This window comes from Drosophila albomicans, chromosome 2L, assembly GCF_009650485.2.
Source record: "Drosophila albomicans strain 15112-1751.03 chromosome 2L, ASM965048v2, whole genome shotgun sequence".
NCBI lineage: Eukaryota > Metazoa > Arthropoda > Insecta > Diptera > Drosophilidae > Drosophila > Drosophila albomicans.
In genome coordinates this window covers 10,840,334-10,861,931 of record NC_047628.2, presented here as the reverse complement: position 1 = coordinate 10,861,931, position 21,598 = coordinate 10,840,334, and the positions used below count along the sequence as shown (strand labels likewise).

The following is a 21,598-nucleotide window of genomic DNA, read 5'->3' as shown; positions in this document are numbered from 1 at the left end:
GTGTGAATCATTAGTTCCGTGCTTAAATTTACATTAAAAAATAAAGGTTTATACTGATCGGGCAAGAATTTCCCTCTAAACTTATATATTGACGATCAACATGGTTCAGATCCTTGTATCTTGGCGATTTTTGAGAATTGAAGTTCTGAGGACAGGACAATAACATTTCGCGGGATAAGGTCTCTTTACGAACTTATTATTTTAAATTACCAACCCAAGTTGCAGACAATTGTCATAAATCTATTAAAGAATCCATTATTAAATAAAATTGCTGAAGTAAAAATCTAAACAAGAATACGAAAATAGTAAAGGAACCTTAAAAGTTGTATTCAAAACGATTAACCTTCAACGATACAATCCACTGCACCCACAGGATTAAGAAAAAAGCGTTGCCTATCCTCCAGGCGCACAAGTTACAGATTCAAACAATACATTTTATGGTTTATTATGCTTAATTTAATTGAAAACTTTTGAACTTGTCAAAATTATAAAATCCAGCTCGCACCTGCCGCCCTCCAAAAAAGCGACCATTCAAATCCACGACAGCTGGAGGAAGATAGAATAATTATTAATATACAAAATTTGAATTAAAGTATAAGCTTACCTTTAATTGCGCTCTCAATGCGTTTAAACTCGACAAATATTTTGACGGCATCCTCGGGCACAGTACCGAACGCCTCGTGGATGATGACACTGTTCACCTCGCCGTACTTAGTGTTACATTCATCCTTCACTTCTGGTTCCAGCTCTTCGTCCACATCGCCAGGCCCAACCATATTGCGCAATAACACAACCTTGCTGGGCGCCTTCATGATCTCTGTTATGCTGGGCTCGGTCTCAGCAGCGGTTGCTGCTGGTGAAGCTGTTACTGTTGGAGCTGGTAATGGCGGAGGCGGCATCACTACTGCAGGAGTAGGACTTGAGACTCTAGGCGTTGCATTCACTGTGGGCAATTGAGACGATGACGATGGTGGCGGAGAGGACGGTGCACCTAGTGGCGGTATAAATACATCCTTTTCGTGTATAATGCGTCCACCTCGCTTAGACGTCTTCTCCACCTGCAGTGCCATTGACATGCCCTGCTCCGATTTGCCCAGTCCTTGGCCATCTTTGAAGCCATACTTTGCCATTATCTTGGCGGCCACTGAGCTGGCCGAATACGGTATGGTGACATTAGAGGCACCGTCGCCATTATCAATGGACAGCGATGGCGGCGGCGCAATTGCAGCGCCACCTCCTTGTTTAGCCACCGAACCTGGCGCTGGTGGACTGTAGCGATCTTCGTCACTCTGGCGCTGACCAAAGCCACTGTACTTCATTGCTGGTGGCGAAGTGTCATGACTGTGCGTGTCTCGGCGTCCGCTACGATTCCGTTTGCGTTCCCGATCTCGATCTCTATCGCGATCTCGATCCTCGCGATTGTTGTTGCCGCTGCTGCTGTTGCGTGGTTTCTCGCTGCTCTTGCTCTTGTCCTTCAGCTTTTCGTACTCGTTCGGCCACTGTGGATCGTACTCGTCCACAAAATCCCAGTCATCTGTCTTAATGCTCTCAAGCAGCGCTGGAGCTGCTTGCAAAGTGGTGCTGCTAATGATTTGTTTGGCAGCCACTGCAATGGGCATGAAACTCTCTGCGTCTGTTGGCCGTTTAGCACGCAGATTAACCACGGGTGTCATTAGCTAGCGGATGGAAACTATTATTAAGAGAGAATTAACAGTTTAGTAGGTTTTACACACCGGTTTCTTGATTTGATCTCTTGGTTTAGGCTTCGGCAACTGTGCTTTCTTTACTGCCAATTGTGTTTGCAGCATTTTGATGCCCGACGACCATCCATCCATTTGGCTAGCACGCGGCTTAGCGTCTATATCGTCGTATAAATCCATTGCGGCACCTTATTTCCTTTTTTATCTTATAAACAAATATTGGGACGAAAACTTTTCGTCTTGGTCTGCCAGCCAGTGCTGCACAGCGAACTTATATGTGCAACACTAGACACATTAGGCACTGTTAACTACCAACAGTGTAATAACAGGGCTGTTGCTAATGTTATGAAGGCGGAAACACAACTATATATGTATGAAAATATTGTTGGTTTTGATGTTTTTAATGTTTGATTGCTTTTGAATTTTTTATATTTCATTTCATCATTTCATTTTCAGTTTCATTTTAATAAATTACGATGAGAGAATATAAAAAATCGAATTTAAAAATGTTAAATCTTAAAAATATCAGTACATCGACAGAATTATCGATGTTTTTTTTAACTCAAAATGTTAGCGCTAGTTGCGGTGTTTGTTGTTTTGTTTTGTTTTAAATAAATCCAAAAAGTTATTTTTGTATGAAAAATTAGAGTAAAGATAGAAAACAGTAAACTTATTTAGTAGTTTCTTTCATAAAGTCAATAATAGTATAATTTAATAAGTGACTTCCAAGTGTTAAACAGCAGTGTTATTTTTTAAGTCGATTATTTCTGTTTTTCATTAAAAATAGCGAAAGCCTAAAACAATACATGTTTAGTATTAATTTTAACAAACGTGTTTCAAAAAATGATATAAATAACCATTTTGTAAACAAGTAATTTCTACCAAAATGCAAATCGGAGTGGCAATCTTGTAAATAATCTCTTGTTGTGTTGTTTGCTCACTGTTAACCGCTAACAGTGAAGCAAAATGTTAATTTCTGCCACTTTCCACACTTGTTTTTATTATTAATTACAACAAAGCAACAAGCAAAGTAAAAAATGGGTAATGAAGGCAGTAAATTAAAAGGCCTAGTAATTGATAAAAATGCCGTGGAAGTGAATGACTTTTGGGCGCTCTACAATGCCGAGTCACCAACGCTGTGCAATAATGAAGAAGGAGGCGGCGGCCAATTGCTCTCAATATTCAAGGGTGAAATACTGGTGAAGGGGCAACTATGGGTGGTCCAGGGCCCCATGGAGCGGGCGATAAAGGTGAGTGGGTGTAGCAGGCAACACCTTCGCGTTACTTAACTTCCCCACTTTTGTGCCCCAACAGAACCTTATGATCTATCGCCATCCGTACATACTTAAATATATGTCCACTTGGGAGCAGTCAGGACAAAAGCATTTGGCCACGGAACGTGTGCGTCCGCTAAGCGATGTGCTTTCCCAACAGAGTGACATACAAATATGCCTCGGCCTGCGCACCATACTTTGCAGTTTGATTTTTCTCATCGAGAAAGCGCTTGCCAGGCACTTGAACATTTGCACACAGTCTATCTATGTGACGGACAAGGGCAGCTGGCGTTTGGCTGGCTTTGAGTATGTATGGAAGGCCAAAGAGATGAACAAACAGCTGCTGGAGCTGGCGCATGGCTTTCGCCAGCCGCTAGCTATTGATCCAGCCAATATCGAACATGGCTTGGAGCAGTTTGCCTTTGCGACACTTTGCGAACAGATACTGGCGAAGAGTAGCGCTGGTCAAGCAGAAAAAACGGCCACAGCTGGCACACCACATGTGCAGGAATTTCGCGACTACTGCAGCACTCATCTAAAGCATCAGACAACAGAGCTGCGTCCCAAACTGTCGGCTGTTCTGTTGCATCCGTATTTTAATCACGAGTTTGTGCTCATTCATTCCTTCCTGTTCGAGCTGCCACTGAAATCGGTGCAGGAACGCCAGCAATTCTTCAGCACACTCATCGAGCGTCTGCGCTGCTTTGATGAGCAAGTGGTTGCTTCACAGCTGGCTAGCGATCTGCTCTCCCGCATGGTCCTGCTCGATCCCACCGCCCAACACAGCGTGACGCCATATGTGCTGCGCACCAAGACCGATAATGCCGGCGCTGCAGCGCTTTTCTCGCCTCAAACGTATGTGGAGTATTTATTACCTCACGTGCTGAAGATGTTTCGACTGCGTGATGCCCAAATCCGTCTCATTCTACTTGACTATTTTATGGAGTATGTGCGTTTGTTGAGCGACGAGCAGCTGCTCACTGAAATACTGCCGCATCTGCAGCTGGGCATGAACGATACCAACGATGTGCTGGTGGCTAAAACACTGCGTTCGCTTGCCGATCTTGTGCCCATTTTGGGTGCAGCCACTGTGCTTGGCGGTGATCGCAGACGCTGCTTCTCTGATGGACGACCACATGCTGCCGTTTCCAGTGAGAGTGCGGCACAGTGGACGGAGCCTCGATCTATAACGCCTCTCATGAATGGCAGCGCTGTGGATGCTGTTGATTATATGGTGTCGGGCAGTCCGCTGCCCTCCGTGGAAAGTAATGCGGCACCAATGTCACTTCGCTTGAGTCCTGACGGCGGCGAGGATGACAGGAGTCTCACAAATCTTAACGAGAAACCCCTAGATAGTAACTCCGACTCTGCGGACAGCACGACGAGCAGTGCTGCCCATGAACAGACGCTGGTCAATGATGAGGAGGAGGCGTGGTCCGATTGGGAGAACACCGATGAGCTGCAGCGTTTGCATGTCAAACAGCAGGAGGAGGCTTTGGACGAGCTGAATCTAAGCAATGTGGAAACACAGAGCAGCACCTCAACACAGGCCACACAACCCTCGATAGCCGACTCCTTCCGCACTGCCTGCTCCAACCTTTCCACAGTCGCAACGACGACCAAAGCCGCTCCCGTCGTTGTGAACAACCCGCCACAGTCGCAACGCAAGCTCATTGATGATCTCAGTGCGCTGGACATTCAAGTCCAATTGACAACACCGAGCAACACCACCGAACCAGCTGAATTTGATTTCTTCAAGGACATGGAACCGGTCATCGAGACAAAGTCAACGCTGCCTGCCAACGACTCTGAGGTTGTGCAAATCGATGTGAGTCGCTTTGCGGCATCGGCATCGCTGGCCAACGGTCATGACACAGATGCCGAGGCGGATCAGGGCTGGGGACATGATGAGGATGATGAAGATGATGTCGTCTGGGGCAATGACGCGGAGCCCGCCGTCAGCGTCTCTTAGTAATTGTAGCGAACTAATCTACTCAGCCCGATATACAAATAGTACATACACACATGTTAGTGTCACTCTTCGTCGCCATTTCTTGTTCCACGTTCCATGTACCATGTACCAACCACCATTAGCGACACAATGCATTTCTCCCGGTCACGATCTGGGCTTTAAATTCAAACAAGTACACAACTCTGTACATAAATATGCTCGTGTCGGTATGCAATAAATTCCAATACGCCAGCGCCGCGTATAATTGTATTATATGTAATCAATAAATATTGTGATTATCATTATCGGAGAGAGGTAAGATGGGAAATATTTGCAAGCAAAGATTCTCTGGGCATAAAGAGAAGATAATGATTGAGCTTAAGCAGGAAATAAAGTAGAGCATCTAAAAAGAAATTGTTAATGAATTTGTTGTCCGATTATTTCAAGATTATTATATTGAAAACAAATCTTTCAAATTGTAGTTATCAAAAGTTTTCTCCATACTTGGTTTTACCACTTTAGACTGCATTTAAAGTATTTTAAAAAGTGGTCTAGTCTACGAAATTTGCAATTTATTCATTTCAAGATAAGCAAACTAACTAAAATGTTTGCAAACAATAATATATCGAATTATGAATATTGTGTTTGGAAAGCTCTTGGTATAGAATATAAGATATTCAGTCCCAATTAAGATAAACAAGTTCTGTGACCATAATCATTAATCACTTTATCGGTGCTGGAAATATTTTCGTCTGCAATGTGGTCAGTAAATTTTCAACATTCGGTACAGATGTTGTTGAAGCTCCATTCAACTAAATTGTAATTAAACATTTAGCATGTTTACTACATTTATAAGGTATTCCAATCATGAGTCGTTGGGGTCTTGAGATTGGTATCACTTTCAATGGGTCTTTTTAACGCGCAGTTGTTAACTATCTTTTTGGCCGACTGTTATTAAAAATCTGATAGTGAAAATACTGATAGGGAGCAGTTCCGGAGAGTCGTGGCTATACTATGCATACCCGGAAAACTTTGTCAACGTAAATGCGTGTTTAATTTTTTTAGAAGTAAGTCCCCGATATCAACTCCCACCTTATCACTAACTTGAATAGGCATTCTGCAAGGAAAGCTAAAGAGTCGATATGTTAGAATACTTTTCTGATTTCGGATGGAAATAAAAATCCAGTGGACACCGCAATCGGGCGATCTAATAATTGTATGTATGTATATTTTGATGCATTTTTTTGTTTTTCTGTTTTTTTTTTTTTTAATAATTTTTAAAATGTTTTTCATGTTTTGTTTTTGCATGCATTTGTGTTTTCGTTTAAAACTATTCTTGTAAAATTGTTAAATTATCTTTTCGTTTTTCGTTTTAGCAAAAATGCTATATTTACGCAAAAACATTCTAAAATGCATTTGTTTATATCATTTGACTATATGACTTATTAACACTTTCAAACGTTTAAACGATTAAATTGAGGGCTCACAAACAGGCTAAGATGTTTAGGAAATTAAAAAATTGAATTGTAATTGCAATAGTTGTAACAAAAAAACATGTCAACGAAAAACGAAAGACAAAATACGAAATGCGCAAATAAAAAAGTAAATATCAAATAAAAACACTAAACAAGTTTCAACTATTTACTCACGATTTGTTTTTATTTTGCTTACATTTAAAAAAAAGGTTCTTTTACGCATTAATTTGTTGTTTTGTTTGCTGTTTGCAGCATCATTATCATGCTCAACTTAATCAATGATCTTAGTAATCGTAATTACATTATTAAATTTAAATAAGATCAGCTGAAGTTTATCTTTTTTGTTTTGTTTTTTTTTGTTTATATATTCTCTCGACTTTTCGTCAGTACGTTCCTATGCAAACGCATTGAAAAAATCGGTGCGCTAAATGTTTACAATTAAAAGTATTTACTGCACACACTGCTGCGCTCTTTATACATGATGCAAGTGCGAGGGATGCGGGGTGTTTCTGATTCTAGGGGGCTAAACTCGAGCTGAGTGAATGACGAGACAGACGGGTGATATAGATAAATCGATGATTATGAGAGACGCTAAGCGATTTATGGAGGCTTCTGGACGTGTGGAAGGGGCGAAGAGAGGTGTGTTGTGGGCGGGTCGCGGGGGCGATTGCCAGAATTTCAAATTTGTCGCACACATTTTACATAACTTTTTTATAGTTTCAATTTAAATTAAGTTTTCCGTTTGTTTTTTCTTGTAGATTTCGTTTTGTTTGTTTTTCAATTTTTAAATTGTATAGGAAAGTAATTTAAAAAAAATAATAAACAATTAAACATTTATATAAAAAAGCATATGTTTTTACATGCATTTTCCGAACAAGAATTATACTTCATTACTTCCCTTCTTTTGACTTATGCATACGGCGCGCTTTTCTTAACACATGATCTCTCATTATCTTTGTTTATAGTTTCTGTAATTGTGTGTGTGAGTGAGTGGTTATGTGTGCGTGTGTGTGTGTAGGTATGTACGTAGATTTATGATTATTGTATATGCTATTGATTTTTTTTATTGTAGTTGTTGTTGTTGATTGTGTGTAAATGTTGATGTTGCTATGGATTTTGGGAGTTCTCTGTGGACAGCCGACGACGCATTCGCATTCGCATCACAACAACGCAGTATTCAATTCAGCTCCTTGTCTTCTAAGTACTTGTATTCAAAGGTGAAGCCCTCCTTCTTGCGCTGACTCCATTTCTCGTAATCAAAGTAGATGTACGTACCCTGCAATGCGATAAATCAAACGTCTTAATATTGTAATCCCAATATAAATATGGATCAAGTACGCACCTGTTCGTAATCATCGTTGATAATCTTGGGCTCCTCGTGCCTCTGAAACCACATCATGTACTTGGTGTGGAAGCGCCAACTCTGCTTTTTAAGCGCCTTAGCGGCCAGATATTGCGCTTTGGAGCCCTCCATGTAGTAGAATACAAAGAACAGTGTCTCCGTGGAGAGTCGCTGATAGAATTCAACGGTATCGTAGATGGGCAGCTGTGCCTGTTTGTTTATAATTTGTTTTCGAAAAATTACCATTAGCCATGCTAAAGGAACAGGTGAATGCGATCAATGTACCTGACTCACCTGGGGATAGTGCGCTGGCGTTTGCACCGGGTAGCGATGAAAATACGTTTGCAGTTTCTCGGTGTCAATGGGCTGTGGCAGGTGATAAAATGCGGCTTCCATCATCTGGAATTGCACCTGATGCTCTTTCTGCAGCGGCGTCGGACCCAGCGGCGTTACGCCTAACAGCGGTGGTATGTGCGCCTCTGTTGTTGCAATTTGCTGTTGCTGCTGCTGTTGTTGTTGCTGCTGCTGTTGTTGTTGCTGCTGCGGTGTATGCGTCTTGGCATTAGTTGGGACAACGACACCCCCGCCACTACCACTGTTCGGCTGACCGGCAGCATTTGCCAGATTCATGAGTCCACTGCCCGCTGTGGGACCATTGCTAGCTGCCGCAACGATTGTACCAATTGCTGCAACTGCTGCTGCTGCCGCCGCTGCATTTTGCTGTTGTTGTTGCGCTGCTGCGGCTGTCGCTTGCTGTTGTTGAAGCTGTTGCTGCTGCTGCTGTTGTTGTTGCTGTTGTTGGTTGGCAGTTGTATCGGTGCTGAAATGCTGTTGTAACAGCGATTGCTGCGCTGCTTGTTGCTGCTGTCTCGTGTCTATGTTAGTGGCTTGCTGTTGATTTAGGGAATTGGGTTCGATCACGGATCGATTAATGGCTTCCTGTGCCATGGTTTTCAATGAAATCGCATCGACAGCATTGCTGTTATTATTGTTGTTGCCGCTGCTGCTGTTGCTGCTACCACTGCTGCTGCTGCTGAGCGAGACAGGCAGTCCTGCAATAGAATAAAATAACAAATTTTGTGGTTATTCAAAAGAACAACAAAACAATTAAGACCAACTAACCGTTTTGCATATGTGAGGAATTCGTTTGAAGATTGGATAATTGCGCCGCCTGCTGTTGTTGTTGTTGCTGCTGTTGTGCCTGTGCGCTGGCGCTCACAATGGCAGCCACCGTGGGAGCTGTTGCCTGTTGTTGCTGCAGCACAGGTCCGTTTTCCAGTAGTGCTATTAAAAGTACAACAAATCAATTCAGTATACAGCAATGAAAGTGTTTCACTAGTTTTACGACATACATGTGTTGTGTTTAGCCACCGCTGCAAATGCAATTGTTGGTGTCGCTTGAATCACAGATTGGCCTTGAATGTTGTTGCTACTGTTGCTGCTGCTATTACTCGCTGCTGCTGCCGCAGCGGCGGCCGCTGCTGCTGTGCTGGCGGAAGCGGCGGCAACATTGGCGGCATTTAGACCAGGCGTTGGAGCGTGTGGCTGCACGGCAGGATTGTGACCACTGGCAGCAACATTACTGCTGCTACTGCTACTACTGTTGTTGTTATTTTGCGTCCCGCTTGACGCCAATACGGAGGCGGCCGTAGGAAGCTGTTGCTGCTGGTTTTTGCTGGGCGTTGAGCTGATAATCTTATTGACTGGAGCTGTAAAAGGAATATATATAATTAATAAAATAATTTATAGAGAAACCCGTTTGTGATTAACTTACTATCACTACCCGCAGGCGTTTTAGATGTTGCACGCACTGGTGTCGGCTTGATCGGCTGCTGAGGTTGCTGCTGAAATCGCCAAGTAAATAGTACAATAAGAATTTGTATAACAAGTACTAAAAAAGTAATCCACCTTAGCTTTGCTGCTGTTGCCACTGCTCTCGCTGCTTTTGTTACGCTTCTCGCTGCCGCCGCCCGTTGTCGCCTCTGTGGACGTTGTCGCTGAGGATGATGCAGCGCTCGTGTCACTCGCATAGCCCACATTGTTACCATTCGATTGCTGCTGTGCCGCTGCTGCTGCCGCCGCCGCTGCTGCTGCAGCCTGCATATGCTGGAATTGCGCTGCACTTGCTGCGCTAGTGCCACCCGGACCGCCCGCGCCACTGCTACTGCTGCTGCCACCCGCTGTCGTCGCCGCCTGTGCTATTGATGATGAGGAGGAAGGCAGCACCTGCTGCACTGTGACTGGCGATTGTGGTGGACTGCCGCCTGATGTGACACTGCTCGGTGAACCGCTCGTTTCGTTGCTATTGTTGCTATCCGTTGTTGCTGTGCCGCTCAACTCGACCTCGTCGAGTCCAATGATATCGTCATAGATGAACTCATTCTCCTCAAAATCGGGCTCTTGCGATGAATCGATATAGTATTCGACATCATCCTTGATTTTGTTCACTTGATCTGCTTCGACGCCATCGTTGTCCAGCAATCGCAGCAACGTTTCCAATTTGGTTATGTGGAATTTATGTCGATCGAGTTTGCTGCGCAAATCATCCATCCGCTCCTGTTTATCGCGATCGAGACGTTTCTTTTTGCCCGCCAGCAGCGATTCAATCTCGCTCTCATACTGATCAATTTGTATTTGCAGTGTACTAATTGAGCTGGTTAACCAATTGCGCGCATGATCCTTAATCCGTTGCGCTGGATCCATTTTTTGTGCGGCACCCAAACCTTCCTTGGAATACGCTTTTGTTTTTGTCTCACGTTCCACGACTTTGAATCGTTCCATTTGCTAGTGAAAGAGATATAAAAAGAAATGTTGACAAATGTTGAATTAAGAGACAATTAAATTAGAAAATTATACCGTTTCAATAAGCCTTCGATTCTCGAGCAGCGCGCTTTTATCTTTGATCTCGGCAGACGCAATCCATGATTTAATTTGATCTCGTAATCTCTGCAGTTTTTTAATTTCTTTTTTGAGATCTGCCTCATACTTCTCCTGCAGATGCTTTTGCTGTTCAAAAGTAACACACAGATATTAGATCAATTTGTAGGGGAATCAATTAATATAGTCGAAGATGTGCTCACCTTCTGGTTGGTGTTTGTAGCATTGTGTACCTTTTTCCAAATATCCTCGAACGTCTCCACACCCTCAGCTACCTTTTTTAAACATCGATCAATTTCGCCTATATAAAAATAATTGCACAAATTGTAATCACACAGAATCAATCAGTATATAAACAAATACAAACACACATATGCAACACACTCACACACATGGAGAAATGAGCTTACCTTGCAATTTTCTCGTCGCAGCCATGGCTATGTGTGCTCTTGTGGTTTCTGCTGGCGCAAATAGACAGACATAGTCCGCTTCGAACTGTGGCGAGTATATTTTGTTATATCACCTGCCCCGCAAATAAAACAAATCTGCTGCTCTGCTTCTGCTCTGTGCCTGGCCAGAAACTTAGCGTCTTCTGCAACGAAAAAAGCGTAAAATGGATCAATGTTAAATTTGCATTAATTGCGCACGCACACACACACATGCAAGCACATACAGCAACACACACACACATACAAACGCGCGCGCACTGTGGCTTCGGCGTGTCCCATTATAATATTGTAGCCGCCGCTTTAGATTATATTGCAAATGATTTTTGAAGTTACACCGTTACACAGTGCTGAGCAGGTTCGATTCGCTGTTTTTGTTGTTATTTACCTCCGGATCCAAGTAGTCTAGCCAGAAATTGATGGGAAACACTTTGCCTCTGTGAGACTTTAGGTACTACTTCTTCTTCTGCCTCTTTTTGCTTGCACTAATGTGTATGGTGGCCTGCGAGTGTATGTGTGTTGTGTGTGTGTGAGTGTGTATGAATTTGTATGTGATACCTTCGGGCCGTCGGAGATTTCGATTTTTTGTGTGGCTCAGCCTTATTGGGCAAACGCTACGTGGCAGCTATGCTGGGATTTCTTTGATATTGTTAAGTAGAGCATTAAATTGATGTGCTTGGCCTTAATAAATATATAGATTTATGCAATTTATACATTTAAATAAATACGCTTAAAGATTTTTCGCTTGCTTTTTGTTCGATTCTTCTTCTTCGCACATTCCAAGATGGCGACGAACCACGAGTTATCGAATATAAACGATTGTCCAGCGATACTTTCGATATTTACACTTCGCCAACCTAACCAAATGCAATTCCATAGCAATTAGCTGCTGTCACAGTGACGAATACTATTTGAAATTTACATTTACCAATCCAAACATTTTAAGATTATTTATAAGTTTTATTTACTGCACTTGCTGTATTTAGCAGTAGACGGATAGAGGGGAGCAGGAGAAAAATATAAGAATTCACACATTTAGATTGAGTAACTCTTAAATTCGTATCTACATTAAAGCAGCGGCAGCGGACGCCATGCGGTCGCTAGCATTTAATAATCTGTTTTGTTTTTGTTTTTAATAATTACGTTTAAAATTTCTGCATTTTTTCAAATAGTATGGTATGTTGTAGTTGCAAGTAGTATTTTTTTTTAGTTAATAGTAGTTGTGCTGCCTATCACATGCGTTTGATGCGTTTTAAAAATGATAACCCATTTAGTTTAATATCTAATCATATTTCAAGTTGCCGGCTCCTGGCTGTTGTTCTTGTTGTTCCTCGTTGTCTGCAAGCACCTGATGTTGATGATAAGTAGGGATGGTCATGCAGCTTCTGATAAAATTGCACACACACTGCACATATTCATTTGGGTACTTGGTATAGATCTTCACATGTTCCGCATCCTCAAAGCAAACGGACGACACATCAATGCCCTGATCTTGACGCAAGCGTATAAACTTTTCAACATCTCGGTAAGGAATAACAACATCACCCTTTGAGTACAGAAACAACTGTGGATACTTGTTCGTCTCGTTCTTCAGTTCACAAAATGGACTCGCATGCACCGGCGTCGACTTGCAGAACAAACTCTTAAAGGCAACGTATGTCTCCTCCAGAAACCACATAATACTCAGCGTTAGCGTTATGGCCAATGCCGTGAGACAATTGCAACGTTTCTCCCGACCATAAATCGCTGTAATTGCCCGATATAAGCCGAGCATGCGACGTTCTCCGGGAGCCGAATCGAAGATCACGCCTCGCACCTGCAATGGGGATTTGTGCTTGCGGACGGCGAGATTAATGTGCTGATACAAATAGGCTCCTCCATTGGAGAAGATGTGAAAGATCAGCGGATGGGCATCGAAATTCATGTCCTGTATTAGCTTGAGTATCTTCTCGCCAATGGGAATCATTTCGCTGCGTTTCCAAAAGAGCGTGTCAACTGGAGCCGTATATCGCACCGTAATAAGTCTAAGAAAATTGAGTTAATTAAAGTCTCACTAACACGAGTAGAACTAGCTTTGCTTACCCACGCTCCTCGTAGATCTTCGAGTACTTCATCAGATAGCGATCCTGACATCCCGCCCAGCCCAAAAGCATGACAATGGGTACATTATTATGCTCCTCATTGCCACTCACAAGCACAAAGTCGTTGTCACCCGTTGGCTTCGGAAACTTTATGAAATACTCCAGAGCATCTTCACGTTCCCGCTGCACCAACCGCCTGGCTGTCGGCTCCAGTTGTTGGCCAGGGCTCGTCATAGATGTGCTGCTGGCCACAATGCCGGCTGTTCCGCCGCCATACGATCCTGGATATTCACCCATGCTGGCTAAATCATTCGTTGTCAGGCCATATGGATGTGTTGACGACGACGATGACGCTGGCGACGTTGACATTTTTGCATTTAAATCCACAAAATCTTTTGGTTGCTGGCTGCTACCAAAAAAAAAAAAATTAAAATCACATTTATTATATTTGGAATTTTTGCTTGTCAAACAGTCTTTGGTTTTGTCACCTATACGTCGTTGTTTTGCCTGGTTACGCAAAAGCCAGCTACGAAAACAGGATGTGAGTTAGGGGGTGTATATGTGTGTGTTGCCTCTATTGATTTTATGGCGGAAACGTTAAATTCGTTTGGTTAATTAAAAATGTCAACGCTTTAATGTCAGAACACTTCAGCAGGCCATTGATTTTTTTTTTTTTTTTTTTGACCTTCTGAGCCAGTCAGCAACGCAATGAAACTTAACTTAAATATGCGGCTACTGCTGCTGCGGCTGTCACTTCCTGCTGCAGTAACATGCCGCATTCCAATGCGGCGACTTTTGTTTTCCAGTCGTTTTTTTTTTGTTGGTGCCCGCTGTTGACTATGGTAATGGGCTGGAGTTTGACATGCGCATTGATTGATTAACCAAAGCTGAGGACATGCGTGTTAACCAAACTATAGACGACTGTTTATGAAGTGATCGCTATGATGTTACTATACTGGAAATCAACTGAATATTCTATTCATTTTTAGGCCGTTAAATTGGCGCCATCTTTACAACTGCATTAACAACTCAAAGCTGGCTGCAGCGATATTTCTCAACTGTGCATACGATACTTTCTTTTTTTGCCGGTATCGTTTCAAAATATTATCGAATATGTTTTGAAGGACAAGTGCAGGCACAAGGTCAAATCTATACATGTAATTAATATTAATTTGTAATATCTGCTCCTTGACTTTAATGACAAGCATGATTTCAGGCAAATATTTTTAGCAAGCCAATCAGATGATTTTCGCAATGAGATAAAATAATCGATAAAATGTCAACAACAAGGTCAATCGATAAGTAGCATCGGAATGTGAACGTTTTTTGACATTTGTCAAGCAAATCAAAGGTAAATTTATAAAAAATACCGTTACTCCGTTTTTGATAACACACTTTTTCAAAAAACTTGTTTTTTACTTCTTCCAAAATATTTTATTCGTCGTCTCCAACTTAAACAGCGACATTTCCGCACACATAATAAAATAACAGAAAGTTCTAATTAAATTTGTAAATATTTATATAAAAAAATAAACCATGAATAAAATATGAATTATTTTATATTTTTTGCTCATAAATTTGTAACTAATTAGCCCACCAGATTACAAACAAATAGGTTCATTTTGGCAATTTTGGTATTTCACTTTTATATTCAGTACAGTGGAAAGTATAAATGGTAAGTTCAATAAATTGGTAATTTGTTTAATAAACTAAAATTGACTAAAGTGTTTTCGGGTATGTGCGTTAGAGTTCTTCTCGCTCCGTCGTCTCAGTTTCATCGCTTTGAATGTCCTCTACTGTAAACAAAACATATGGAAATTTGTTTATAATATAAACATTCAACATAATAGTAGTAGCTAAATAGAATACTGCAGATTAATAATGTTCATGTGTACGAATTATTCACAGAATAAAAATGAACGCGCGGCTGTCGCAAATTCCAATTGTTTGCATTATTTGCATAGTTTACAATGACTTCATAATCAAATCCTCAAGTTGTTTAGTGTCAATTTCAGGATTTGGGCCACCGCCAGATGCCGTCGAATTCAGCCAATACTCGGAGGCGGCTATGTAGATGGCAACGGCGCCGCCCACAATGTAGGCTATATGCGTGGAGCTCTGGAAGATGACACAAGTGGCCACGCACATGCCAAAATAGGTGAGAAAACGCGTGATGTTCACAAATGACTCGCGTTGACGCGTCGACACATCTTTTTTGTTGACGATGATGATGGACACAGTAAGCAGAGGCGGAGGCAGAAGCAGAGACAGTTGTAGTAGTTATATTTAATTACAGACAATCACAAGTACTTACCCACACATTTACCGTCCTGACGATTGTAGCCATCGGCACAATTCAAGCACATATCCGGACCATCGCCATCACAGCCATCGCAGCTACGATCGCAGTCCAGGCACGAGAATGAACCCTCGTTGTTCACGCAAAACTTTTGCGCCTTGCAAGCACGATGTTGTTCCACACATTCATTGATGTCCACACACCCGGACTCCGTGTCCATGCGCCAGCCATCCTTGCATTTGCGACAACTCTTTGGGCCACCACCATTGCAGCCACCATCGCCGCAAGCAGCATGACACTGAGTGCACAGCAGCTTGGTGGAATCACGAAAGGATTCATAGTGCTGTTCATCGCAATCGTTGCAATTAGCGCCCGCATAGCCCTTGTCACAGAGACACTGTCCGTTACCCTTGCGTGTTCCATTTCCTTTGCACTTGCCTTTTTCATTCAAGAAAATACAGTTGAATTGAATGTAAACAGTTGTCACTGTATCAATTACTTACCATTGCTATTGCAGTCAACGCACGGCTGACAGTTGGGTCCAAAAGTCTCTGGCGGACAGCAGACTGTGAGCTCTTTAATGCACAGCCAGCTATGCAAATCTGGCTCCTCCTCCTGCTTGTGTGTGAACCAATCTTCCAGTAGCGTTTCATGCTCATTGCTTAGTGTGTGACAATGATCCTGTCCACGCTTCACCTCTGCGCATAGCTGCTCTTGAATTTCCACGAAACGCACCTCACTGTTTTTGTACGATCGCAATTTCTCCTGTTCCCAGGCAGCATCACCGCCGGCATGTTTGCCTCGCTTGGTTTTCTCTAAGCCCAAATTGAAGGATTCCACGAGTACGCTGCACGCTTTGCATGGTGGCAGCTTGGTGGATTTGTCCTTTTGTTTTTGTGGGTCATCGATAGCAGCAGCAACTGTTAGAAGCGACAGCGCAAATAATATTTTTAATAGCATATTCTAAATTTGTTGTTTGGTGTCTGCAGGGTTTACGTGTAATTCTTGGGGGTGGCGAGTGTGACCACAACTGCAACTTTAAAATATACTACACTGCAATCAACTCTATATTGCAGTATTTTGACTTCGCAAATTCATCGATCTATCGAAGTTTTGCGCGCTATCTTACGATTGAAAAATTTAATTTCCAGTGAGTGTAGTTCAATAACAAAAGTTTGCTATTTATTGATAACGTCTGTTACTATAAAACTAACAAATAACAAATTGGCCACTACCATTTAATGTTTAGCGCTGTATTTAGTTTCTCCACAGCGTGATAGCTGGTATGTAGTAAGTCCTCGCATTTATCCGTGTGTGCGCCGTCCAAAAAATCAGCATAAATCTGCTTTGTATGCGTATTATCAGGATTGGAGCGTGGCAACTTTTTGTAAAGCTCTTCCAGTTGCTGCGTAAGCTCACGCACGTGTTGACCTGTCGTTGGCCGCACCTGGGCGCCACCATTGATGCAGCCCGAAGGACAAGCCATGACCTCAACAAAATGATAAGGTGCCGTCTTGCCACGTTTCAGTTTCTGCACTAGATTCTGAATATTGCGAAAGCCATTTGCGATGGCAAACTTCAGGACGGTTTTGCCATCATGCTCCAGACAAATCTCGCTAAAGTCACGATTGCGCAGCGTCTTGAATTGCAGTTCTTTTGGAGTCTCCTCGCTAAACAATTCCTTGGCTGCATATTTGAAGATGTGCTCGGCATAACCACCCGACATGGTGGCCTCATGGGCCCACGCCATGGCCTCAGGCTTTTGATCCGTCCAGGGCCAATCCAGATCTGCGGGTTCGTACTGCTCCAGAGTCTGCTCCTCCTCTTGCAACATTTGTTCCAGTTCAACTGCCAAAGTATTCAACAAATTAATTTACAAATATACATAAACGTGATTTATATTCACTTGAGGTAATCACACAGTCGACGTCTCGTGAGCCATTTGCTTCGCTGTAGAAATCCTCTCGAGATGCCTCCAGCTTCTTGTCGTAACAGGGCATCACAGTCACATGATAGATGCGTGATCCAGATATACCCAGCTTTTCGGCCAGTAACTGTTTCACCAGCACACCCATAATCTGTTGTGGCGATCTCGTTGTGGCTATGTGGGGCAATATAAAAGTGCCATGCGTCTTCTCGGCATAACAAACCCAGCCGGGACACGAGGAGCTGAGCATGCAGAGTTCTGCATTGTCACGATATCGTTCCACAAATTCTTGCCGGCTCTCAATCAGCGCCAGATCGTCGGCAATCTTTGTGCATAGCACATAATCCGCTCCCAGTTGCCTCAAATAACCTGCCAAATGACGAGCTGTCTGCTCCACACTTAGTTTATAGCGATGCGCCAGACTGAGCAACGGTTGTGTGGATATAGTAAACACAATGATGCGACTCTCCTCGCTGTCACTGTCTTCTGCAGATTTCAGTGTTTGATTTTCACGCAGCACCTTGAGCAGCTCCTCTTGACTTTGCTGTGTGATTAACACGCCTTCAGCTGATGTAATGCAGCCAGAGCAAGCCAGGCAATCCTGTAGCGTGATCTCGACTTTCTGAAGTTTCTGCTTGCCGCTCTATAAAAGAGAAATTAGTCAGCAACAACTTTTAACAAACAATAGTAATAACTACCTCGGATTCTTCATAGTAACCATCTGCTTGCACTGTGATTTTAGCGCCTGTCTTCGACTTTGTCTTATCTATTGTCACGGGCTTAATGCATTCCTAAGATATGAAGAAATGATGAGCACTATTATCGCAATGAATTAACAACTGCTATGTTACCTGTGAAGGCGTGATAAAGTCATCCAGATCTGTAAGTTGCAGCGCTCCGCTGAATCGCGACATGGCTACGAATTTCAACAAGTTTGTGTTTCCTTACAAGCAAATTGTTATCAAGTGTTTTTGTTAGCGATGTTGATGTTATATCGATAATATCGATATTATTTAATAGAATTATGCGATATGTCGCTTTGTTTATATCACAGCCCTAGTCTTTTGTACGTTAACATGCGAATGGGAAACTTGTTGCTGAATAATAAATTTAAATGATTAAAAATAAAACATCTCATGCTAGTGCCTGACATACATTTGAACTGTTTTTTATATTTTCATTTATTCTTACTTACAATTTCTAATGTATTCCAAATTCTAAATTATCTTCATCAGCAATCGATGTTTAGATAAATTGAAAAAAATCGATAAATTGTAAGCGCCATCGATGATTCACCACCTCTAACAATTATTATTTCGTTTGCACGCTAACAACGCAGAACTAAATTATCGATGGGGCGAAGTAAATTCGTCGCCTCCACGCCAAAAAAGGTAATCTCAAAAAATTCCCAACATACATCACGCATCTGCAACTTTCCAATTTACAAATGACGCAGGTGATGCAGCACGGTGAGTTCATCAATCGCATACGGAAGACGCTCTACTATGGTGGCGTGGACACAACAGAGGCGGACATGGAAGTTTCCATGCCATTTGCAGAGTATGCAGCTGATCTCTTCTCTGAACCGCATCGCGGACATTCATTGCATCGGTTGAGCTCAATTGCTGCTGGTAAAACCCATGCAACACCATGCTCGCTAATTATGGCATTAATCTACTTGGATCGATTGAATATCATTGATCCGGGCTATGGATATAGAATCACGCCACAGGAACTGTTTGTTGTGTCATTGGTAAGTTCTAAAAATGTGCTTGTTGATGAGTGCAAAACCTGTTGATTGATAACCTGCGTTCAACGTAATAACGCACACACAACAAACGTATTTGTTCTGCTTTGGTGTGTATGTGTGGGTACATGCGCACTCACACCCATGCATACAGCACTTAAAAGCACACACTCTGAAAGTGGGGAGTGAGCGAGAACGAGCGCAAGAACGAATAGAGCGTGTGTGTGTGTCTGTGTGTGATCACCTGTAGATTTGTTGTTGCTATTTGCTTTGTTTGCATTGTTTTCGATTATATTTTTAAATTTAATGAGAACAGCTGCAGCCTATAATAGACTGCATGCATTTTTACATAATTCTTGGCGTGGTTATTAATAACGTGATCCAAACAAAATAAATACCAATTATGACGTCACGGCTTTCTTACTCATTAACTGGTTTTTCCACTTGGACAGATGATTTCAACCAAATTCTATGCTGGCCATGATGAACGTTTCTACTTGGAAGACTGGGCTAAAGAGGGCAACATGACCGAAGATAAATTGAAGGAAATGGAAATCGAGTTTCTCACAGCTATTGTATGTTAAGCTCAACACAACATTATCTATGATTAATTACCAAATATCTCTTACACTTAGGACTGGAATATTTACATATCGAACGAACAGTTTTTTGCCAAGCTAAGTAGTGTGGAACGCACTTTGGCCCAACGGGAGGGATTGCGGCGTGGATGGTTGACATATAGCGAGCTGATGCAGCTGCTGCCGGACTTTACGCTGATGAGTTTTGTGCTCAACAATTTCGCAATGCTTGCGTTGAGCTATGCGGCCAGTGTGATAACCATTGCGGGCGCCTTTTTCATAGCCAGTCAAGTGCCCGGCACCTTGTGGCATCGTCAAAGCGATGTGAATGTCACCGCCGTCGCAGCAACAACGACGACTCCCATTGCCACGCCCCACAATGTAACAACACCCGTTGAGCCCAATTCTGTGGCGTCCAATGAAAGTTGCAATGCATTGAATGTGGAAGCGGAACTCTTGAAGCTGGAGCAACAGTATTGTGCCGAGGCAAGACTGAATGAATTGGAACGTCGCAAACGCTTGGAACAACAACCGCCGCATCCTTTACTACCGCCTACCATGATGGAATTTACCAACCCGCTTCAGGATAGCAAACAGCACTGGCTCAATATGAAGTCACAGTACAGCGATGTTGATGATGGCATTAATGGGAATCAACGCAATGTGATGATGAAGTTTGGCCACGACAAGCACAATTGGAATCATGCCCAGAATGCGTCCGTTTTTTGGCAACTACTCAGCGATGCAATGTCGCAGCATCAATCGTTTTTGGTACGCTGGCCGGAGCTGTGGCCAAAATTTATCTAAAATCTGAATAACAAAAGACGCCACACCATGTGCTGCACTTTTTTTTAAGTATGCAACTAATTATTCGACTTTCCTTTAATTACTAATTACGAAAATACAATTCACAATGAAACCTATCAGTTCATTTTGACTACACAGATAAACTATATACTATACTATATATTTTTTCAAAATAAATTATACAAATTAAACCTATCTGCAAAGCAAATCGAAGGTGTTTAACTGAAACCAAATTAAAGAATATCGTCAAAGAAAAATTATTGACTTAGCGGTGATATCAACATACTATTGATTGGGTTTTTAAGGTCGAATTGTTCAAATAACTGATAACGGTATCAGTTAATCAGCAATCAATGCTGCACTTGTAAAAAATAAGCAATCAATTGTTCGTGCGACAATCAATTTGTTCGTATAAACTGAGATTGCATATAGGATTTATAAACTTCATAAAAATTGGAACAAAAAGGAAAAACACTAAGATTTGGTATAATTTGGGAATACATTTTACAATTTTTATTTTGTATTCATTTTTGTTTTAGACAATTAAGAAAGCTTATCGAGTCAGTTTTGTTTTAGGCAAGTAAGAAAACTTATCGAATCGCGTGTACTCGACTGTGACATACCCGATACCGAGTTTCTATAAAACCATATTCTGAAAATATGCCAAAACTATATCTATATCAATAATACTAAAATGTACCATATATTTGGTAAATTCATATAGTACTACATTCAAAATATACCATAGAATACTAAGACTACCAGATTGTCAGCCAAAGCAGCGAATAAGGCTTTTTTTGCCAGACAAAAGTATTTGATAAATATTTTATACAATTTGTATCTGATCGCAACAGAAACATAAATAGGATTAAAATTAAGTTTGCTATTAGATTTTTGTAGATTTGGATATATTTTGGGGAGTGTTTTGCAATGTTTATTTATTATGATTATTTTTTATTTTAAATTAAAAATGTGAAAGATTGTTACTTTTTTTTAGAGATTTTTTTTTAAATTTTTTTTCAAATAAAATTTTAGATTTTTCTAATCGCAACTTGAGAGAAGGTAACTGAGTATTAAAATTGGAAATGAAACAG

General features: G+C 41.8%; 7 protein-coding genes across 12 annotated transcripts; 2 read left to right on the top strand and 5 right to left on the bottom strand.

The window, feature by feature from the left end:
- Positions 1-412: 412 nt before the first annotated feature.
- On the bottom strand, positions 413-2,049 carry LOC117565692 (splicing factor 45). Its single transcript, XM_034244927.2, has 3 exons — positions 1,734-2,049; positions 605-1,676; positions 413-546 (listed from the first exon to the last, which is right to left on the bottom strand). The coding sequence occupies exons 1-3, from the start codon at positions 1,878-1,880 to the stop codon at positions 452-454; spliced, it is 1,314 nt and encodes a 437-aa protein (XP_034100818.1). The 5' UTR covers positions 1,881-2,049; the 3' UTR covers positions 413-451.
- Positions 2,050-2,632: 583 nt separating this feature from the next.
- LOC117565674 (protein-associating with the carboxyl-terminal domain of ezrin) lies at positions 2,633-5,211 on the top strand. Its single transcript, XM_034244907.2, has 2 exons — positions 2,633-2,950; positions 3,015-5,211. Exons 1-2 carry the CDS (start codon positions 2,738-2,740, stop codon positions 4,944-4,946), a joined length of 2,145 nt encoding a protein of 714 aa, XP_034100798.1. The 5' UTR covers positions 2,633-2,737; the 3' UTR covers positions 4,947-5,211.
- A 665-nt stretch (positions 5,212-5,876) lies between these two features.
- Positions 5,877-11,852, bottom strand: LOC117565665 (CCR4-NOT transcription complex subunit 3). Of its 4 annotated transcripts, none has more exons than XM_034244890.2 (11): positions 11,454-11,852; positions 11,030-11,211; positions 10,823-10,920; positions 10,599-10,748; positions 9,651-10,526; positions 9,517-9,586; positions 9,095-9,451; positions 8,865-9,026; positions 8,028-8,794; positions 7,743-7,952; positions 5,877-7,676 (listed from the first exon to the last, which is right to left on the bottom strand). In XM_034244890.2, exons 2-11 carry the CDS (start codon positions 11,052-11,054, stop codon positions 7,578-7,580), a joined length of 2,814 nt encoding a protein of 937 aa, XP_034100781.1. In that variant the 5' UTR covers positions 11,055-11,211; positions 11,454-11,852; the 3' UTR covers positions 5,877-7,577. The 4 variants fall into 4 exon arrangements, with proteins under 4 accessions (XP_034100781.1, XP_034100782.1, XP_034100786.1 ...); XM_034244891.2 differs by having other exon boundaries at positions 11,624-11,852; XM_034244895.2 differs by having other exon boundaries at positions 8,037-8,794; positions 11,624-11,852.
- A 273-nt stretch (positions 11,853-12,125) lies between these two features.
- Positions 12,126-13,848, bottom strand: LOC117565701 (transmembrane protein 53). Of its 2 annotated transcripts, none has more exons than XM_034244942.2 (3): positions 13,635-13,848; positions 13,148-13,555; positions 12,126-13,089 (listed from the first exon to the last, which is right to left on the bottom strand). In XM_034244942.2, the coding sequence occupies exons 2-3, from the start codon at positions 13,513-13,515 to the stop codon at positions 12,348-12,350; spliced, it is 1,110 nt and encodes a 369-aa protein (XP_034100833.1). In that variant the 5' UTR covers positions 13,516-13,555; positions 13,635-13,848; the 3' UTR covers positions 12,126-12,347. The 2 variants fall into 2 exon arrangements, with proteins under 2 accessions (XP_034100833.1, XP_034100832.1); XM_034244941.2 differs by having other exon boundaries at positions 13,148-13,552.
- Positions 13,849-14,775: 927 nt separating this feature from the next.
- LOC117565700 (cysteine-rich with EGF-like domain protein 2) lies at positions 14,776-16,469 on the bottom strand. Of its 2 annotated transcripts, none has more exons than XM_034244938.2 (3): positions 15,949-16,469; positions 15,461-15,883; positions 14,776-15,356 (listed from the first exon to the last, which is right to left on the bottom strand). In XM_034244938.2, exons 1-3 carry the CDS (start codon positions 16,403-16,405, stop codon positions 15,112-15,114), a joined length of 1,125 nt encoding a protein of 374 aa, XP_034100829.1. In that variant the 5' UTR covers positions 16,406-16,469; the 3' UTR covers positions 14,776-15,111. The 2 variants fall into 2 exon arrangements, with proteins under 2 accessions (XP_034100829.1, XP_034100831.1); XM_034244940.2 differs by having other exon boundaries at positions 14,776-14,942.
- Positions 16,470-16,602: 133 nt separating this feature from the next.
- LOC117565685 (probable cytosolic Fe-S cluster assembly factor GJ13047) lies at positions 16,603-18,377 on the bottom strand. Its single transcript, XM_034244919.2, has 4 exons — positions 18,224-18,377; positions 18,071-18,163; positions 17,352-18,015; positions 16,603-17,293 (listed from the first exon to the last, which is right to left on the bottom strand). The coding sequence occupies exons 1-4, from the start codon at positions 18,284-18,286 to the stop codon at positions 16,677-16,679; spliced, it is 1,437 nt and encodes a 478-aa protein (XP_034100810.1). The 5' UTR covers positions 18,287-18,377; the 3' UTR covers positions 16,603-16,676.
- A 184-nt stretch (positions 18,378-18,561) lies between these two features.
- On the top strand, positions 18,562-20,706 carry LOC117565696 (protein CNPPD1). The gene is made up of 4 exons (XM_034244932.2): positions 18,562-18,763; positions 18,829-19,125; positions 19,572-19,694; positions 19,755-20,706. The coding sequence occupies exons 1-4, from the start codon at positions 18,725-18,727 to the stop codon at positions 20,502-20,504; spliced, it is 1,209 nt and encodes a 402-aa protein (XP_034100823.1). The 5' UTR covers positions 18,562-18,724; the 3' UTR covers positions 20,505-20,706.
- Positions 20,707-21,598: the final 892 nt, after the last annotated feature.

Bases quoted from the DNA above. Each gene is read 5' to 3' on its own strand.
- LOC117565696 (XM_034244932.2), top strand. From the start codon at position 18,725: ATGGGGCGAAGTAAATTCGTCGCCTCCACGCCAAAAAAG. The intron at 18,764-18,828 runs GTAATCTCAAAA...CAAATGACGCAG, and splicing joins TCGCCTCCACGCCAAAAAAG to GTGATGCAGCACGGTGAGTT. The intron at 19,126-19,571 runs GTAAGTTCTAAA...CCACTTGGACAG, and splicing joins AACTGTTTGTTGTGTCATTG to ATGATTTCAACCAAATTCTA.
- LOC117565665 (XM_034244890.2), bottom strand. From the start codon at position 11,054: ATGGCTGCGACGAGAAAATTGCAAG. The intron at 10,749-10,822 runs GTGAGCACATCT...ACTTTTGAACAG, and splicing joins CTACAAACACCAACCAGAAG to CAAAAGCATCTGCAGGAGAA. The intron at 10,527-10,598 runs GTATAATTTTCT...CTCTTTCACTAG, and splicing joins ATCGAAGGCTTATTGAAACG to CAAATGGAACGATTCAAAGT.
- LOC117565700 (XM_034244938.2), bottom strand. From the start codon at position 16,405: ATGCTATTAAAAATATTATTTGCGCTGTCGCTTCTAACAGTTGCTGCT. The intron at 15,884-15,948 runs GTAAGTAATTGA...TGAATGAAAAAG, and splicing joins CGTTGACTGCAATAGCAATG to GCAAGTGCAAAGGAAATGGA. The intron at 15,357-15,460 runs GTAAGTACTTGT...TCAACAAAAAAG, and splicing joins TCAGGACGGTAAATGTGTGG to ATGTGTCGACGCGTCAACGC.
- LOC117565692 (XM_034244927.2), bottom strand. From the start codon at position 1,880: ATGGATTTATACGACGATATAGACGCTAAGCCGCGTGCTAGCCAAATG. The intron at 1,677-1,733 runs GTGTGTAAAACC...TCCATCCGCTAG, and splicing joins GAGATCAAATCAAGAAACCG to CTAATGACACCCGTGGTTAA. The intron at 547-604 runs GTAAGCTTATAC...ATCTTCCTCCAG, and splicing joins CATTGAGAGCGCAATTAAAG to CTGTCGTGGATTTGAATGGT.
- LOC117565685 (XM_034244919.2), bottom strand. From the start codon at position 18,286: ATGTCGCGATTCAGCGGAGCGCTGCAACTTACAGATCTGGATGACTTT. The intron at 18,164-18,223 runs GTAACATAGCAG...TTCATATCTTAG, and splicing joins ACTTTATCACGCCTTCACAG to GAATGCATTAAGCCCGTGAC. The intron at 17,294-17,351 runs GTGAATATAAAT...ATACTTTGGCAG, and splicing joins CGACTGTGTGATTACCTCAA to TTGAACTGGAACAAATGTTG.
- LOC117565701 (XM_034244942.2), bottom strand. From the start codon at position 13,515: ATGTCAACGTCGCCAGCGTCATCGTCGTCGTCAACACATCCATATGGC. The intron at 13,090-13,147 runs GTAAGCAAAGCT...CAATTTTCTTAG, and splicing joins AAGATCTACGAGGAGCGTGG to ACTTATTACGGTGCGATATA.
- LOC117565674 (XM_034244907.2), top strand. From the start codon at position 2,738: ATGGGTAATGAAGGCAGTAAATTAAAAGGCCTAGTAATTGATAAAAAT. The intron at 2,951-3,014 runs GTGAGTGGGTGT...GTGCCCCAACAG, and splicing joins CCATGGAGCGGGCGATAAAG to AACCTTATGATCTATCGCCA.